Source organism: Molossus molossus, unplaced genomic scaffold (assembly GCF_014108415.1).
Source record: "Molossus molossus isolate mMolMol1 unplaced genomic scaffold, mMolMol1.p scaffold_m16_p_16, whole genome shotgun sequence".
NCBI lineage: Eukaryota > Metazoa > Chordata > Mammalia > Chiroptera > Molossidae > Molossus > Molossus molossus.
The window spans coordinates 24,349,857-24,369,990 of record NW_023425351.1 but is presented as its reverse complement, the minus strand read 5'-3'; the positions used below and the strand labels follow the sequence as shown (position 1 = coordinate 24,369,990).

At 37.1% G+C, this 20,134-nt stretch overlaps 1 protein-coding gene and 1 pseudogene across 6 annotated transcripts in view; both read right to left on the bottom strand.

The window, feature by feature from the left end:
* The window catches only part of CSPP1 (centrosome and spindle pole associated protein 1), a 120,279-nt gene that overhangs the window by 46,339 nt on the left and 53,806 nt on the right, over positions 1-20,134 (bottom strand). For all 6 annotated transcript variants that reach the window (XM_036263916.1, XM_036263920.1, XM_036263917.1 and 3 more), the window contains 5 exons: positions 19,322-19,379; positions 17,460-17,668; positions 14,840-14,961; positions 14,405-14,483; positions 2,919-3,048 (listed from right to left, as the gene is read on the bottom strand). In XM_036263916.1, coding sequence (XP_036119809.1) covers positions 2,919-3,048; positions 14,405-14,483; positions 14,840-14,961; positions 17,460-17,668; positions 19,322-19,379 — 598 coding nt within the window. The remainder of the gene's footprint in view (positions 1-2,918; positions 3,049-14,404; positions 14,484-14,839; positions 14,962-17,459; positions 17,669-19,321; positions 19,380-20,134) is intronic.
* On the bottom strand, positions 5,178-6,352 carry LOC118631831 (annotated as a pseudogene).

Here is a 20,134-nt window from a genome sequence, read left to right as displayed (position 1 = left end):
TTGGGGGGGGAGGGGGAGAGATAAACCAAAGAATTTATATGCCTAAGCAATACACATAGACAAGAATACTGGGGGGGGGGGGGAGGGGAGACAGAAGGAGGGTGTCTAGGGGGAAAAAAAAGAAACATCTATAACAAAAATAAATAAATTAATAAAAATAATAAAGTCCTGCCCTGGCCGGTTTGGCTCAGCAGTTAGAGCGTTGGCCTACGGTCCTGAGAGACCCGGGTTCGGTTCCCGCTAAGGGCATGTACCTCAGTTGCAGTTTGTCCCCGGGCCCTGGTTGGGTAATGTGGGTGCCAACCACTCAACGTGTCCCTTTCACGTCAATGTTTCTCTTTCTCTCCCTCTCCCTCTCTCTCTCTCTCTCTCTCTCTCTCTCTCTCTCTCTCTCTCCCCCTCCCACTCTATCTGAACAAAAAATGGAAAAAATGTCCTCAGGTGAGGATAAAAAATAAATAAATAAATAAATAAATAAATAAATAAATAATAAAATCCTAAAATGCAAAAAAAAAGAATTCTGATGGGAAAAAAATTAGTTTCAATAACACATTTCGCCTGGTCAGTGTGTCTCAGTGGTTGAGCATTGACCCAGGCACCAAGAGCTCACCGGCTGGATTCCTGGTCAGGGCACATGCCCAGGTTGTGGTCCAGATCCCCAGTGGGGGGCATGCAAGAGACAGCCAATTGATATTCTCTCTCATCAATGTTTCTATCTCTCTCTCCCTTTCCCTTCCTCTCTCTAAACTCAATAAAGAAAGTAAAAGTTAAAAAAATAAATAAATAATACATTTCATTTTTCTTACTAAAGAAAAAATGGATTTTTAGTGTGTTTACTATATAATTTACAATCACAAATATGGGTAATATCCAATTTTACAACACTTCGATGGCTGGAATATTCTAGCTGATGTACATTCCAGCCGCTGCTGCCTCACATCATGCCACTGGAGTCCTTTCCAGCCACTGAGCCACTTTGGACTAAGCCAACTCCTCCCTCCCACCCCCGATGTCTACCTGAGCCATTCCCTGTCTGAGTTCACCAGTTTCATGGCAGCCAATAGGGTCTCCCTACTTTCTTTTTTCATCTACCCTTTCATGGGACCTGGCCAGCCACAACTACTCTCCACACCTCACCAGATGTACTCTATCCTGGGCAAGCTCTATTCCAGAATTCAAAAAGGTTGAAGGTTCAAATGCTGGGCTACTTAAAATACAGTCTTATCATCATCAAGTACAAGTACAGGTTTGTTCTTTAGAGAGATATAAACAGGCAGGCCAGGAACAAGTATCCACATTTTGGAAAGTTACTTTTAAAATTAAAACCACATGCATAGTAAATTTAAGTAACCATTCCGGCAAGGAGTCATCACATATATAAAATAAAATTCCAGAGTCAGAAAATCTAGTTTTGTTGGGGTGTTTTTCATATGCTCATTTAAAAACAGAAGATAAATTCAGTTTTTTATTTCGTAGAATCCTAAAATACAAAAAATAATGTTGGTAATTTTATAACTTTAAAAATCCATTTTTCAACGAAGCTGCTATGTAAAAGGTGAACAAAAGGAACTGTAAAGAAAGGTGAACAAAAGGAGCTGTAAAGTTCCAAGTGGAGCTTTACAGAAAAGTACCTCAGGTGGACATACACCTACCAAGAGTTCCAGGGTCCTCTCAGAGAGAATGGGTATTTCCCCACCTCCACCAAAAACCCAAACATCTGATACAGTTACTTTTCAGTAAATTCTGTTCAAACATTACAAACTACAACAGAGCCCCTCATTCTCCTCCTCCCTAGAAGTGCCCTACCTCTTTTTCCCCTTAGTTCATTGCCTCATTATTCTCCTGGATTACAACATTCAGAATCACCTTCAAACTCTCCAGTCGTTCTCATTCCCAGTACCTAAGTCCTATCACTGAAACCTCAGACTTGTCTCTTGGGTGTCCTCCCCATCTCCCCCATTAGGTTCAGGGTTTCATTACTCCTGACTAATGAAATTATTTACTAAAAGGTTTCTCTGCTATATCTCTTTCCCAATCATCCACATCACATCCAGGTATCTTTCTAAAAGCCCAATCTGCTCACATCAACTACTCCTTTCACTCTATGGCTTAAAACATCCCTCCTTGCCCTGGCCGGTTTGACTCAGCGGTTGGAGCACCGGCCTGCGGTCCAGAGAGACCCCGGTTCGGTTCCCGCTAAGGGCTCGAACCTCGATTGCAGTTTGTCCCCGGCCCTGGTTGGGTCGTGCAGGAGGCAGCCACTCGATGTGCCCCTTTCATGTTGATGTCTCTGTCTCTTTCTCTCTGTCTCTCGCCCTGGCCAGTTTGGCTCAGCGGCTGAGCGTTGGCCTGCGGATCAGAGAGTCCTCAGTTTGGTTCCCACTAGGGGCACACACCACAAAAAAAAAAAAAAAAAAGTTTAAGGACTCTCTGTCTCTCTCCCTCTCACCACCCCCCCCCCCACTCTGTCTAAACAAAAACTGGAAAAATGTCCTCGAATGAGGATAAAAAAGAAAAAAAATCCTCCCTTTTGCTATCCATAACAGAAACTAAAAACCCCTTATAGCTAGTCCTTCACAGTCCAATACAATCTAATACTCCAGCCCTTTCTCCCAAGTTAATTCCATTCCATGAATATACCAGAAATTTCAAATCTATTCTATATATAATATGCAGTTCAAATATCAACAACCACGTGAGGCCCTCCTAACTGCCTAGGCAATTACTATTTCCATCCTATGCTTCCAATAGCACTCTTGCCTACCTACATCAAAACGTATGATAGTGAATTATAAATAACTGGCATCTTGCTTTCTCCTCTGCCACACTCTGAGCTCTAAGGGACCATTGTACTAACACATAAAATGTTTAACATTAAATGAATAAACAAATGAGTGAATGAATCAATCAATAAATACCTGCTGCTGCAAAGCTTCTTGATAAGACTGAAGGGACTGCTTTGAAGGCTTTGGTTTATCTTCAAAAAATAATCCTGAATTTATTGTTCGATCACTTGTCATTTTCAATTCGTTCTGTCCAACTGTGTTCCTACAAATACAAAATTAATCATTTGAATCTGTTTATGACTAAGCAAGAAAAAAATGTACCACTCCTTTGAAACAGCATGATAGTACATTTAAAAACAGATCAAAGAGTAATCCTAAATAAATTACTCCTTCCTAAGCAATTCCCCAGTCTCTGCTTTCACAAGTCATAAAACTTTCAAATTTACTGGACCTATTTCTTGACCTAAGGGTAGTTACATGGGGGTGAAAACACTGATAATTCATCAAGCAATATACATATGGCTTACATACTTCTCTGAATGCACAGTAATATTATTATTACAGTGGAAGTCCCTCAAATCATATAACTAATGATTTATTTAATACATACCAATATAAAATAACTTCCTAGACACTTCAAGAAAATATACTTACAGTAAAAAGTCTGTCACAAATAAAAATTTTAAAAATTTAAAAGAATCAAGAAGAAAAATTTAAAACATCACAATTTTATAAATCTCAAGCAGTGCTATTGCCTTAAATACAACACATACTCAAGTACAGGAATGCAGCCACTTTGAAGAAAACAATGTATTTTAAAAATATGAATTATAAAAGATAAATATGAGTTTTACAATAAAATTATAATTATAAAGAAGAAACTACAAGAGCCATCTCATCCCCAGAAATATCACAATACTTTAAATTTGATTTCCCTTAGTGGATTAAACTTATCCAATTAACTTACAATCTTTTATTAGGATAAATAGACATGTCTGTGTACATACTGTTACAATGGATAATGAATGCGTAAAAGAAAAGATGAGAACCAGCCCTGGCCGGTTTGGCTCAGCGGTTAGAGCATTGGCTTGCAGTCCAGAGAGACCCGGGTTCGGTTCCCGCTAAGGGCACATACCTCGCTTGCAGTTTGTCCCCGGCCCTGGTTGGGTCGTGTGGGTGGCAACCACTCGATGTGTCCCTTTCACGTCGATGTTTGTTTTTTCTCTCTCTCTCCCTCCCACTCTATCTGAACAAAATATTTTTAAAAAAGAAAAAGAAAAAGTCCTCGGGTGAGAATAAAAAATAAAAAAAAGATGAGAACCAGAGTAAATGGTTCCCAACAGACCTCATACTATTTCAGATCAAGGGGGCTCTAGGTGTGTTATTGAATAAAGATTGAGAGGGCTTGCCCTGGCCAGTTTGGCTCAGCTGTTAGAGCATCGGCCTGCAGACCGAAGAACTGCAGGTTCGATTCTGGCCAAGGGCATGTACCTCCATTGCAGTTTGGTCTCGGGTCCCAGTGGGGTCCTGCAGGAGGCAACCAATCGAAATGTCTCTCAAACAAAGATGTCTGTCTCTCTCCCTCCCCCTCCCACTCTACCTGAAAATAAGTGGAAAAATATCCTTGGGTAAAGATTTAAAAAAAAAAAAAAAAAAAGATTGAGAGGGCTTATCTGAGTAAACAATCTCTCAAAACAAACTGGCTATAAATTACGTGGTGGACAGATTCTTTCAGTATCTACTGCACTCATTTCTTGTTTGTCTCTTACCTCTCACTCAAGGATCCAAATTCTTGGCCTTTATCGAGTAACATCTCCCAGGCCCCAAAAAAGTGAGAATTTAACTCTGTATGTACAGTCAGATAGGGATGGGAGGAAGGAGAGAAATAATATGGTAGTAATTACACAACTCAATAACTCAGTTAATTTATGGAGTTGTGCAACCATCTCCACAATTTCAGAACACTTCCATAACCAAATAACTATGCCTCATTCCCATAAGCAACCAATCTCTGCTCCCTCCCCAGTCATAAGCAATCACTAAGTGGCCTGCTTTCTGTTTTCATAGATTTGCTCTTTCTGGACATTTCGTATAAATGAACACATACAAAAGAAATGGAGTCTTTCACTTATATTTTTTAGGTACAGCACACATCAGTAGTTCATTCCTTTTTATTGAATATATTTCATTGTATGAATATAACACATTTTGTTTATCTATTTACTAGTCAATGGACATCTGAATTATACTTTTTGGCTATCATGAATAACACTGTTATGAACATTCACATACAAGTCTTTTTGTGTACATATATTTTCATTTCAATTAAGTATGTGCCTAACAGTGAAATTAGTGTTGTATAGTAAGAATGTTTAACTTTCTAAAAAACTATCATTTTCTGCAACTGCTATTTTTTTTAATATCACAAATAGGATTTTTATTTATCACTACTAAATGTCTGAATTTTAAACAGATTCTTGGACTGGGGGGCTCATATCCATCAGCATGTTCAACTTTAATATGTCTTATTTCCAGTAGCCTTTCCAAAACTACTATCTTTACTGTGAAGCTCCATGAGTTTTCTCAATTCAAACTTTGGATTCTCCAGCATTTTGACTTTCCTAACAAAGACATCATAGAGTGGGGAGATTAGCAAGTCTTTTTTCATGTCTTTTCCAATGCTATCTGGAATCAATGTATTGACCACTTCTTTCAAGTCATTTGTCTGCACCTGTCGGGTCATGATTTCCATCATCTTCCTCTGAATTTGGTGGACCTCTTTTTTTTTTTTATCCTCACCCAAGAACATTTTTCCATTTTTTGTTCAGATAGAGTGAGAGGGAGAGAGAGAGAGAGAAACGTCGATGTGAAAGGGACACATCGAGTGGCTGCCACCCGCACCACCCAACCAGGGCCGGGGACAAACTGCAACCGAGGCACGTGCCCTTAGCGGGAACCGAACCCGGGTCTCCCTGGACCACAGGCCGATGTTCTAACCACTGAGCAAAACCAGCCAGGGCTGGTGGACCTCTTGATGTTGAACAAAAGAGTTCTTCTGAATCTCACTGTTGTGCTTTTTAGTAAAACCAACATAGAACAGACTAAAGTAAATTGTCAGTAGTCTTGACACTAACATGAGCTTCAATCATGCTCTGCCATTTTTTCACCACAGAGCACATTTTGTCACAGGTTAGAAGATCCATGCCATGGAAATTAGGCAGTTTTTCCCTCAACATCCTCAGTAATGATCCTGATTTTTGAAATGCAAGTTCATTATTTTTCAAAGTAGCTAGGCTCACTCCAAAAACACGACCCTTGAGACCATCAGATGCAATTTTGGTTCCTTGATTTCTAGTGACAAGCGTTTTTCCAATATTTCTTATATTGAACGTAGCTGATGCTTTCATATCACACCGATCTTTCTCAGAAAATGGATCAACCACTTTCTTCTTGGTTCCCTCTTTGATGCCTTTCATAAGGTGCTTGTTCTTGCCCATCGCCATGGTGCTGCTCAGAGAGCCAAAAAGCAAGTCTTTACTGATTTTACACCTCACAGATCACTCCAATCTCTCAGATCTCACCCGAGAGTATTTTTGCAATTGATTTTCAGAGAGACAGAAAGGGAGGAAGGGAGAGAAAGGGAGAAAAATTTGACGTGAGAGAGACACATTAATTAGTTGCCTCCTGCACAAGCCCTGATCGGGGCCAGGGATCAAACTGCAACCCAGGTATGTGCCCCTGACCATGAGTCAAACCTGTGACCCTTTGGTGTATGGGGCCAATTTCTAACCACTGAGCAACACCGACCAGAGCTCTCCTCTCTATTCTTACCTACAGTCAGACTTTGGTTCAGGCCCTCATCATCTCATGTCTGGACTTCCACAAAAGCCTCCTACTAAATAAGATCTGGTCTCTTGCCTCACCCTCCTATCTATTTTGCACAGTGCTATCAGAATAGTGCTTTTAAAGCTAAATCAATCATGTCCTTTCTCTGCCTAGAACCCTTCAATACTCCCACTGCTGACAATATAAAAGCCCAAGATGCTCTCTGATTTGGACCCCTTCCTACTGCTCTGGCTTCAGGTCCTGCCATTCTTCTCTTACATTTTACTAGCAATATTAACTGTTTAAAGCTTCCTACATACATGCTGCTTCACGTTAATGTGCCCTAGGAAATGTTATTCACTACCATTCTGTTTACAAGGCAATTCTTATCTATCCTTGAAAACCATTATTCATCTCCCTTTCACTCATTCATTCCTGGTCCTCTACCTGCCACCAGACTGAGTCATTCCTTCCTCTGTGTTCTTTCTAAAACGTACATATTCACTTGTATTAGAATATATATCCACTGGACTCTATTTGAAATTCATTGAGGGTAGTAGAATCTGTGGCTCAATTCTCTTTGTATACCAAATACTTAACAAGGTGTTCAACATTCGGTGAACTAAAACTCTCTGAGCTCCTGTCAATAATATTATAATTACTATGTAGGGTATGAGATGGATACCACATTTATCAGGGTGGTCACTTTGTAAATTATATAAATGTCTAATCACTGGGCTGTACACCTAAAACTAATATAATACTGTATGTCAACTATAATTGAAAAATAAAAAATTATTTAATAAATTGTATAAAAAGAAGGAAATCCTGGCACATACTACACTACAACATGGATGAACCTTGAAAACATTAAGTAAAACAATACAGACATAAAAGACAAATATTGTATGCTTCCACTTTTGTGGGTTGCCTAAAGATGTCAAAATCATCAGACACAGAAAGTAGAAGAGTGGCTGCCAGGGGCCCTCAGGGCTCCCAGAAGAAGAAACGGCCCCTCCCTCAGGAATATTATACCACCAGGCCAGGCAAAGAAATGTAATGTGGGGCTCATTAACAGCTAGAGACTACCAGCAAGCAAGTGCCCCACCCACTGGAAATCCTCTTACCTTGCACTCCTGAGAGATTTTTCATTCAGCTAAGGGCTACAACCCAAGGCTTATCAAATAACTAAAACTAGTAGCCTGCAGGCAAAAGCCAGGGGATAACTGAACCTTTGCTTGGCCTTCAAATCTGCCCAGGAAAGTAAATCTTGTCAGTAGTGTTTAACATGGGTCCTCCCACACTCATCCAAACCTAGTAGAGGGGGCAACAATCAGCGAAATACCAAGACCCACACAGGGAAAATTTGGCAGGCTCCAAAACCCACTAAGACAGCCAAAATGGTGAGAAAAAAAAAAAATCCCAAATGAAATATTAAAAGAGATTTCTACAGAAAAAGAAATGAAATGAAATTAAGCACAATATCAGAGGCACAGTTCAGAGTAATGATTACGAGGAAGCTCAACACAGAAGAGTCAAGACACAGAAACACTGAAAATGAACCAAATGGAAATTAAAAACCACCAAGTGAAAATAAAGAATGACATAGGAGAAATAAAGAACACACTGGAAAAAATAACCAGCAAAATAGAGGAAGCTAAGGACCAGACCAATGAATTAGAAGACAGGGTACAAAAAATTCCCCAATCAGAAAACCAAAAAAAAAAACAATTAAAAAACAGGAAGACAGCATGAGAGAACTGTGAGACAACATGAAACATAACAACATCCACATCCTAGGAGTTCCAGAAGAAGAAGAAAATGAGCAAGGGTTAGAGAATATATTTGAATAAACAGTGACAGAAAACTTTCCTAAATTGCTGGGGAGAAAAAAAGGCATACAAGTTCAAGAAAATATAGAGTCCCAAACAAGAGGAACCCAAAGAGGCCCACACCAAGACACATAATGATTAAAATGCCAAAAATTAAAGACAAAGAGATAATCCTAAAGGCAGCAAGAGATAAGCAACAGGTTACCTACAAAGGAACCCCATAAGGCTCTCTCAGCTGACTTCTCAACAGAAACACTACAGGCCAGAAAGGAATGACATGAAGTAATCAAGGTAATAAAAAACAAGGATCTGAATCCAAGACTACTGTATCCAGCAAGGCTATCATCCAAACTGGAAGTTGAAATAAGGGCTTCTAAGACAAAATGAAACTAAGGGAATATATTAGCATCAAACCAGCACTCCAAGAAATGTTAAAAGGACTTCTGTAATAAGCAGAAGAAATAGAAAGAGAAACATAACCATAATAAACAAAAATGGCAATAAATAAGTACATATCAGTAAAAACCTTAATTATAAATAGATTAAACACTCAAATCAGAAGACACACAGTAGCTGATTGGATAAGAAAGCATGACTCACATATATAGTTTACAAGAGATCCACTTCACAACAAAAGACTCCCATAGGTTGAAAGTGAAGGGATGGAAAAAAAATCTTCCAAGCAAATGGAAAGGAAAAGAAAGCTGGGGTAGCAATACTCATACCTGATAAAGTAGATTTCAAAATAAAGGTCATAACTAAAGACAAAGGCCACTAGACAATACTGAAAGGATCTATCCAAAAGGAAAACATAACCTTGGTAAACATATATACACCCAATAAAGGAGTCCCAAAATACATTAAAAAACTTTTGGAGGACTTCAAAGGAGAAATCAACAACAATACAGTCATAGCAGGGGACTTCAATACCCCGCTGACATCACTGGATAGATCCTCTAGATAAAAAATTAACAAGGAAACAGAGACTCTAAAGGTTGCAATAGATCAAATGGACTTACACCCCAAAATTGCAGAATTCACATTCTTCTCAAGTGCACATGGGACATTCTCAAAGACAAACCCCATGTTAGGACACAAACTAAGTCTCTACAAGTTCAACAAGACTGAAATCATATCAAGCATCTTCTCAAATCACAAAGGCATGAAACTAGAAATCAATTGCAATAAAAACAATCAAACACATTCAAACACATGAGGGCTAAATAGCATGTTATTAAACAATGAATGGGTTACCAAGGAGACCAAGGAAGAAATTAAAAACTTCCTGGAAACCAATGAAAATGAACACAAAATCTATGGGATATAGTGAAAGCAGTCCTGAGAGGGAAGTTCATAGCACTAATGGCCTACCTCAAAAAACAAGAAAAATTCCTAATTTACTACCTAACCTCACAACTTAAAGAACTATAAAGTAAACAAAAAGAAAAACCCAGAGCAAGTAGAAGGAAAGAAATAAACGACAGAGACTAAAAAGACAATGCAAAAGATCAATGAAAGAAAGAGTTGCTTCTTTGAAAAGATAAACAAGATTGATGGACCCTTAGCCAGACTCACCACAAAGAGAAAGGACCCAAATAAACAAAATCAGAAACAAAAGAGGAGAAGTAACAACTGACACCACAGAAATACAAAGGATGATTAAAAAATAACTATGAAGAATTATAGGGCACCAAATTGGACAATGTAGGTAAAATGGACAAATTTCTAGAAACACACAGTCTCCCCAAACTGAACCAGAAAGAGATACAGTGAACAGACCAATAACAACTAAGGAAATTGAAGATGTAATCAAGAAAACTCCCAGTAAACAAAAGCCCAGGCCCAGCTGGCTTCACGGGGAAGTTTTACCGAACATTCAAATAAATAACACCCATTCTCCTCAAACAATTCCAAAAATTCAAGAAGGAAGACTTCCAAACTCGTTTTATGAGGCCAGCATAATTCTAATTCCAAAACCAGATAAAAACACTACAAAGAAAAAAAACTGCAGGCCAATATCCCTAATAAACAAAATATTGGCAAATCGGATCCAGCAATATATTTTTAAAAAGTATTCACCATGACCAAGTGGGATTCATCCCAGGGCTACAAGGTTGGTACAATATTTGCAAATCAATAAATGTGATACACCACATAAACAAAATGAAAGATAAAAACCATATAATCATATCATTAGATGCTGAAAAAGCATTCAACAAAATCCAGCACCCATTTATTTTTTTCTACTTCTTCTTTGATTTTTTTGAGAGAAAGGAAGGGAGAGGAAGAGAGAGAGATGGAAATATTGATTGGCCACCTCCTGCATGCCCCCCACTGAGGACCTGCCCACAACCTGGGCATGCACCCTGACTGGAAATTGAACCAGCGACCTCTTGGTGCATAGGTTGATGCTCAACCACTGAACCACATCAGCCAGGGCTACATCCAGCACCCACTCAGTAATGTGGGAATAAAGGGATCATATCCTGGCATAACAAAGGCCATATATGAAAAACTTACAGCCAATATCAGACTCAATGGGCAAAATCTAAAAGCATTTCCCTTCAGAACAGGAACAAGACTGGATTTCCATTTTCATCATTCTTATTTAACATAGTACTGGAAGTCTTAGCCACAGCAAATAGACAAGAAGAAAAGACAAAAGAAATCCAAACTGGAAAGGAGGAAGTAAAGCTGTTATCATTTGCAGATGACATAATTTTGTACATAAAAAACCCTAAAGGCTCCTTCTAAAATCTACTAGAGCTAATAAATGAATTTGACGAAGTAGCAGAATACAAAGTTAAATTAACATCAAGAAATCGATGGCATTCTTATAAACCAATGACTCACAGAAAAAGAAACTACAATCCCATTTACCACTGCAGCAAACAAACTAAGATACCCAGAAATAAACTTAACCAAAGAAGTAAAGGACCTATTCATAGAAAACTACAGGACATTAATAAAAGAAAAAGAGGAAAATATTAAAAAATAGAAAAATATACCTTGTTTATGGATTGGAAAAATTAACATCATTAAAATGTCCATATTACCCAAAGGAACTTATAGATTCAATGCAATGCCCATATATATACATACACACACACACACATTTCACACAACTAGAACAAATACTGCAAAAAGGTCACATGGAATCAAAAAGACCTCAAATAGCCACAGCAATCTTGTAAGAGAAGAACAACGTAGGAGGGATCACAATACCAGATATCAGGTTATACTACAAAGTCACTGTAATCAAAATAGCCTGGTACTGGCACATGAACAGGCATATAGATCAATGGAACAGAACAGAGAACCCAGAACTTGACCCAAGGACATTATGCTCAATTAATATTTGACAAATGTGGCAAGAACATACAATTGAATAAAGCAGCCTCTTTAATAAATGGTGTTGGGAAAATTGGACAGCTACATGCAAAAAAATGAAACTAGACCACCAACTTACACCATGCACAAGAGTAAACTCAAAATGGATAAAAGACTTAAATGTGACTCATGAATCCATAAAAATCCTAGAAGAAAATGTAGGCAACAAAATTTCAGACATCACACGCAGCAGTACTTTCACTGATACAATGCCTAAGGTAATAGAAACAAAGAAAAAAATTAAAACATGGGACTACATGAAACTAAAACGCTTCTGCACAGCAAAACAAACAAGCATCAAAATGGAAAGGAAACCCACTATATGGGAGAGCATAACTGCCAACAATACATCAGATAAGGAGTTAATTTCCAAAATATAAAGAGTACTCATACCGCTCAACAAAAGGAAGACAAAAAATCCAAATGAAAAATGGGCAGAGGATTTAAATAGACACCTCTCCAAACAGGACACACAAATGGCCAAGAGACATGAAAAACAGCTCAACGTCACTAACCATCAGAGAGATGCAAATTTAAAAAGACTATGAGGTATCACTTCCCACCTGCCAGTATGGCTGCCACCAACAAATCATGAAACCAGTGCTGGTGAGGGTGTGGAGAAGAGGGGACTCCAGCACACTGCTGGTGGGAATACAGACTGGTGCAGCCACTATGGCAAACAATATGGTGTTGCCTCAAAGAATTAGAAATTGAACTGCCATTTGACCCAGTGATCCCCTTCTAGGAATATACCCTAAGAAGCCTGAAACACCAATCAGAAAGAATGTATGTTCCCCTATGTTCAGAGCAGCACTATTTACAATTGCAAAGATCCGGAAACCACCTAAGTGTCCATCAGTAGATGAGTGGATAAAAAAGCTGTGGTAGATAAACACAATGGAGTACTATGCAGCTGTGAAAGATCTCTTATCCTTTGATATGACATGGAGGGACCTGGAGAGTATTAAGTTAAGCAAAATAAGCCAGTCAGAGAAAAACAAATATCTCATTATCTCACTTAGTTGTGGAATATAATGAACAGAAAAAGCTGATGAACAAAACAGACCCAGAGATATAGAAGCAGGGTTCAGACTGACAAACCTCAGAGGAGGACGGTGGGGCACAGAGAAGAGATAAACTAAAGAATTTATATGCATATATGCACAACCACTGGACATATATAACAATGCTGGGGAGGGCAGGGGGATCAGGAGAAGGTTGTCAATGGGGAGAAAAGGAGAAACATCTGTAACAAAAATAAATTAATTAATTAAATAAATAAAAACAAACTAAATAGGGCGGGAAAAGATAAACCAAAGAATGTATATGCATATATGCATAATCAATGGTCATAAGACAACAATACTGTGAAGGGGTATCATGGGAGGGGAGAGGAGGTTGTCAATGAGGGAAAAAGGGAGGAACATCTGTAACAAAAATTAATTAATTAATAAAAAAACAAATCAACAAATAAAAAATAAAAGTGAAAAGTCAAATCCAAAATGTTACATAATTAATCTTTCCGTTTACAGCATATTCTTAAAATGATATTACAGGACAGTTGTTGCCAGTGGTTAAGGAAGGAGTAGGAGCAAGAGGGAACTAGGTATGGCTATGAAAGGGCACCATAAGGGAATTATTGTGATGATGGAAGTGTCCTCTATCTTGACTAGATCCTGTGTCATATATCTGGGTTATGATATGTAATATACTCCATCTTTTGCAAGATGTTATTAGCATTGACAGAATCTGGATAAAGGGTACACAAGATATCTCTATGTCATTTCTAACAATTCCACCATGGGAGTCTACAATAATCTCTAAATAAAAAGTTCAATTTAAAAAAATTATGCTATAGCCCTGGCCGGTTTTGCTCAGTGGTTAGAGCGTCAGCCTGCGGTCCAGAGAGACCCAGGTTCAGTTCCTGCTAAGGACACGTACCTCGGTTACAGTTTGTCCCCGGCCCTGGTTGGGTCGTGTGGGTGGCAACCAATCAATGTGTCCCTTTCACGTCGATGTTTCTCTTTCTCGCTTCCTCTCTCTCCCTCCCACTCTATCTGAACAAAAAAATGAAAAAATGTCCTCAGGTGAGGAAAAAAATAAATAAATTATGCTATAAAAGTAGATTTATTGACATGGAAAATGTTTATTATATACTGTTAATCTTACAAGCAGGCTATAGAGCAATATATACATTTTGGTGTGTGTTATGTGTACAGTTTTGTGAGTTTGTATGCGTACACAGAAAGACTTCCTGAATGCATATTTAGATATATCTATTTCTGTATAAGTGAGATTTTAGGTGATTGCAATTTTTTGCAGATGTTTGTACTCTTATTTATCAATAATATGCATGTAAGACTTTTCTAAGGAGAAAATGAGGTTAGTCTTCATTTTAAATGTGCTTTCTGTAAAACACTGACTTATAAGCAATACTTTGAACATACTGGTTATGCAACAATTAGAAATTAAGTTTTATCTATTCTGAAGAAAAAAAGAGTAAGTTGAGTAATATGTTCTATGGAAGACGAATTAATCCTAAAAGAAATTATTTTTTAGACAATGACTTACACAACGGGCTGTGCTGGCCAGTGGGTGGCAGGAGCACCAACATGAGCTGCAGGCTGCACTCCCATCACTCCTGAACCATCTTAAAAAAACACATACACATTTATTCTAGAGTACCCGTTTAATAACACTTTACCCCTAAAATAAAAGTTGCATACTGAAAATGTTACCTAAGGAAAAAATTCCATATTTCCTCTGGGTTAGGAGTTAGCAAAGAACAATATAAGAAAAAACAATATAGTTGTTTCTGAAATCTAGATAAAATGGAAATAACTATAAGGACTAACTGAGTTTTCAAATAGGGCACTTATTAAATCAATAAATATATTTATATTAAGTAATGCTACTTTTCTCATTTATATATTTTTGCTTGCACAAAAACCAATTTTCCTAACTGAACCAGTGGGGGAAAATGTTTATACAATTACTTATACTTACAATAAGGAAGACTAGGGTCCATAGTATTCCTGGCTCCATAAAAATAATACGCATCATCATAAGGAGTTCGATAGTTATTAGCCAAAGATGGTAGTAGGGGAGGTGGAGGCAGAGGTGCAATCCTACATCAAAAGAAAATTGGAAAATTCTTCTTATATTTCATTGTCATTTTTTTAAATGAAGGTATTATTTTGCAAAAATGTTACTGAAAATCTGATTGTTGCTTTTGAAAATGAAACACTTATTTAAGACAAAAACTTCAGCTTTTATTCAATCAATATCTAATTAGTCACTGTATGCCAGTATTGAATAAACATGGTCTCTGGTCCTTAGAAATAATACAGAAATAAACAGACAATTGCAGCAAAGTGTAGTATATGAAGCCGTACAAGTAGACGAGGGTGCTATAGGAACATGGGGCACGGTCACTGAAATCATCTAGGAGATAAGAGGGAAGCATAAGGGAGCTTTCTACAAAAGGCGGTGCTTCAGCCATGGTGCCAGAATGAGCAAGCCACAGAGAGGAAGAAAAGGAAAAGAGGTACAAAATGGGATTCAAAATGATTCCTTTTGATTCAGGGAAGAGATGCATTTTTTAGCTATAAAAATGTATTGTTCTGCCCTGGCCGGTTTGGCTCAGCGGTTAGAGCGTTGGCCTGCAGTCCAGTGAGACCCGGGTTCGGTTCCCGCTAAGGGCATGTACCTCGGTTGCAGTTTGTTCCCAGCCCTGGTTGGGTGGCGCGGGTGGCAACCACTGGATATGTCCCTTTCACATCGATGTTTCTCTCTCTCTCTCTCTCTCTCTCTCCCCCCTGCCCCCCTCCCTCCCACTCTACCTGAACAAAAAATGGAAAAAATGTCCTCGGGTGAGAATAAAAAAAATAAAAATAAAAAAATGTATTGTTCTCTCAAAGGAAGTTAACCATTACGTGAAACAGATACCACATATATACCACCAATGAAGAATTTTTAGTATTTCATAAAGTTAAAACTTCCACCTAGCCTGGTCAATGTGGCTCAGTGGATTAGCATCGACCCATGCACAAAGAGGTCGCCGGTTCAATTCCCAATCAGGGCACGTGCCCAAATTGTGGGACAAATCCCCAGTGGGGGGCATGCAGGAGGCAGCCAATCGATGTTCTCTCTCATCAATGTTTCTATCTCTCTATCCCTCTCCCTTCCTCTGTCTAAAATCAATAAAGAAAGGAGGGGAAAAAAACTTCTACCTCAGCACTTCACTACTGACTAGGAAATGTAGCTGTATTTCCCCCAAAGCAATCTTTTCCAAGAGTGAAAATGGAAAAGGCAAACCCCTTTAGATGGACAGGAGAAAAGGGCATCCTACAATATTTGCACTTTTAAGTTTATCCTAACATGATCTCCCTGCTGAATACTTCAAAATAATTCTGAAGAGCTAAGGCAGCATTTATAGTTCTCCTCAGTCATGAATATTTTTCATTTACTAGTCACTCAGTGTGTCTAACCTTACTGTCCTCACTCCATATGCATCAACAAAGTAGCTGAAAACTGCAATGAAAACCTGTCACCATTAAATTTTACATTTTTATGGAGATTTATTTCAGATTTAATCCTCAAAGCAACTCTTAACTGTAGACAAGGAATACTACTATTGCACTTTTACAAATGAGAAAACTGAAGTTCAATAAAGGTGTGGTCTGCCCCAAATCCATACAGTGAATCCAATCACTGTAACCCCTCACCCAATGCTGAGACCATCATACCATGCTCTGTAATTCCAATCCCACCTAGTCTTTTCAGAAAGGAAGCCGCTGGATGAAACAAAACACCTGATAAATACAGCAGACACAGTCCTACAACTTGTTGGTATTAAATAAAAGATAAGATCAAGTACTACTGAAAGAATGAATCACTGTTAAATAAGAAAAACTGATTAAACACACCCTTATAATAATAAGTGGGAAAAAAAACACAAAAAACCAGTTCAAGTCCTCCTTAGAGAAGAAAGTATAACCTATACAACATCAACATGAACAAAAGGATTTTCTGTATGTATTGTCTAGTATAGCATGGTGCCTTTTACCAACTGAAATCATATCTTTTCCATAATACCTAAATTACAGGTTTTATAATCTCAACAATTTCATTTCAGGTATTTGAGTTGCATAGCCTGTAAGTAATCACAGAGAAAGAGTTGAATGAAACAGAAGTTTATAAAATAAAGTAATATGTATATATATAAAAGCCACATTAGAAACTTCTTCTGTATAAACTGAAGGAAGTATTCAATGTTTGCCAAGTGGAATTACAAAACTGAAGAAAATGCATATCTTTTATATGTTAAAAGATATTAAAAATATTCAAAAGTATGACCTAAATCTAAGCATTAAATGTACTTATGCATTCTAAAAATTCTAAAGCATCTTTCAGCAAGAATGTTACAAGAATCTCCCTTGTTTTTATAACAACAGAGAAAAGTACTGTACAATGATGAAAACATTTCAAGAGAAATTATATGACAAAAGTCATTTACATAAAAATCTCTAATGGTTAACGTTACCTGCTTCAGCAAATCATTCTAAACATAAAATATAATGATATCTTACCCAATTCCCAAACATAAAACATTTTAAACAAGCACCTGGGAGGCACCATTTCACCAAGAGCGCTGCTGAGTCCACTGTACAGATCTTCACTGTGTGATGGCATGGAGTGAACTGGTGGGAAGGGTGGGACAGGGGGGGCAGATAAAGGAGGAAGAGGCGTCTGGAAAGCTACTCTGGGTCTTTCAGGTGGGATTGTCTCTTCCCAGTGTCTTGGTGCCACACTGAACTGCTTTAATCTATCGGGCTAAAATAAAGAAAAAAAATCTGTTACATATAATCATTCATTTAAAGATGAAAGGGACTTCAAAAGACCCTCTATCCCCGACAGCTAGCAGACACCAAAGTTAGTCATAGAATAATACAATTTAAGAGCTAAAAGATTCTGAAGATCTAATCCTTACTGCATACATGGGATAACTGAGACTCCCCTGAAAGTACACAAACACCTAATGTCGCACAGTTAATAAATAACCAAGCAAAGGCTAGAGCAAGACATTAATTCTAAATATAAAACTCTATTATACCACAATGCTATGCTGCTTCTCTATCCAATTACCATTTCTGACATCAAAGTATTCTCTAATCAGTAAACATTTTCTGTGAAGAGCCAGATAGTAAATATATCAGGTCATACTACTTGACCCAAGCATAGTGCTAAAGTAGCCCAAAACATTATGTAAACAAGTAAGCAAAGGCATGCTGCAATAAAACATTATTTACAAAAATCGGCAGCAACTGGACTTGGCCAAAGGCTGTATTTTGTTAACCCCTTCTCTAGAACATCATGTATATGTCCTTTTCTAAGATTTGCACATCAAAAGTAAGCCTAAAAGAATTGGTTAACTACTATGTATAATATTTTTAATGTATTCTAGTGAAGCTACTTGACACTCTTGGTTGTTTCATTCAAATACAATTAAGAGGGTCCATCAAATATTAATGGAACTATAAATCCAAGGTTTAATATGCTACCATATTACCTTAAAAGTTCAAGATTTTAAAAGGAACTTTTTGATTGTGAAAACTATTTCAAAGGTATTTACTGATGGAAATATATATATATATTTAGCTTTGGAATTTAACCTCTTTTTTCCAGCATGTTTATCTTCCCCAGGAATGATTTCTCAGATTAACCTAAAAAGTTTTGTTCTATGAGCAGTCAAAAAGCACAATGGGAATGAGTGGAGCTGGTAAAATACTTAACTTTCTTAAACAGATAACCCCCAGGATATAGCATAAGTAGAATCAAAAGTTGCCTACAGTTGAATAATTTTAAGTTGCTGCATTCTTTTTAAGAATGAACTTTTTAATAAAAATTAGTTTCTTAATCATTCAAAGATGAAACTAAAAGTCACCTTAGCAAGTAAATTCTACATATCCAAATACAGAAAAAGTACACTGTGAGAAAGAACAATAAATTATTACCTTCTCCTTACTTAATTGTAATGATGTAATTCATTCTACTTAATGATGAAAATTACAAAACTAAAGTAAAAATAAGGTTATCACTCTAGTTTTGCATTAAATAAAAATTACTAAAGTGCTTACAGTCTAGAATTAAAGATTTTACCTTCTTTGAAAATCACTCAAATATAAGAAAAGTGAGCAAGATATACTCAAGAACAAAATTAGTATCTGTTGTAAATTAAACTGAGATAACTCTTCTATGGAACAGTACAGGCAAACAAAGTACAAAGAACTAATTTGAAACAAACTAAAAAAAGAATGCATGTATGCAAAAGGAAAAATTAGCTTAGCAAAATAAACAAGCTTAGTTTACTAGTGTTCAAATTCATCTATTCCTACATTTCCCCCGTATCTTCCATCTCCACTTGAGGCACATTTGAGGCTTATCTGACTGAACGATTAAACATGAGAAGATGCCTGGAACCCTTACCGATTTCTCAGGGTCTTGGGCTCCAGAAGCTGCAACCCTGAGTTCCAAATCTTTTTCTCTAAACAAAATCAAAGTTTTATATATTAAAAAGTCATAGTAAACACTATCAAAATCATAATCATTACTGAAACAAACATATACACAAAGTCCATGCAAAACATCTCAAAATACAAGTAATTCATTTAATTGGCAATAAAGCCTTAAATAGTTCTGAAAACTAAATCTTTCTGATTTGGTGTCAAGTAAACTAAAATTCACATGTAGAATGACTTGAACAAGTATCTCTAAACCAGTGCCTGAGGTACTTTAAAGCCTAAGCAATTTACACAGAATAAAGTATAGAAGTAAAACAAAATCTTTACTTCTTTTAGGGTACATATGTATATTTTCAGTTCGCCAAAAAAAAGGGAAAAAATTAAAAATTAATACCATACTTTCTAATAAAGGTTTTTAAGAAAATGTTTATGATGACTAAGATCACACCAGTAGATACTGGCTTCCTCTAAAATAGAAGGAAAAATGACAAAACTGCAAGATAATAGGTTTCAAATACTCTAGAACCAAGATACCTATTCCTAATTTTAAACTGTAATTAGTATTTCACAGGTATTTCTACAAGAAAAATTGCAAACTGAAACTTGTATACAATATAAATATCTGTGGATTCATCAATGATTATTTTTATACTGCATATATATATACATATGTACCATTTTACAGTTAGAAGATAAAATAATTTTATGTTACATTTCTTACTATATATGGGATAATATAAGTGGGCACATAGATAACATTAAATGCTACCCTACATCA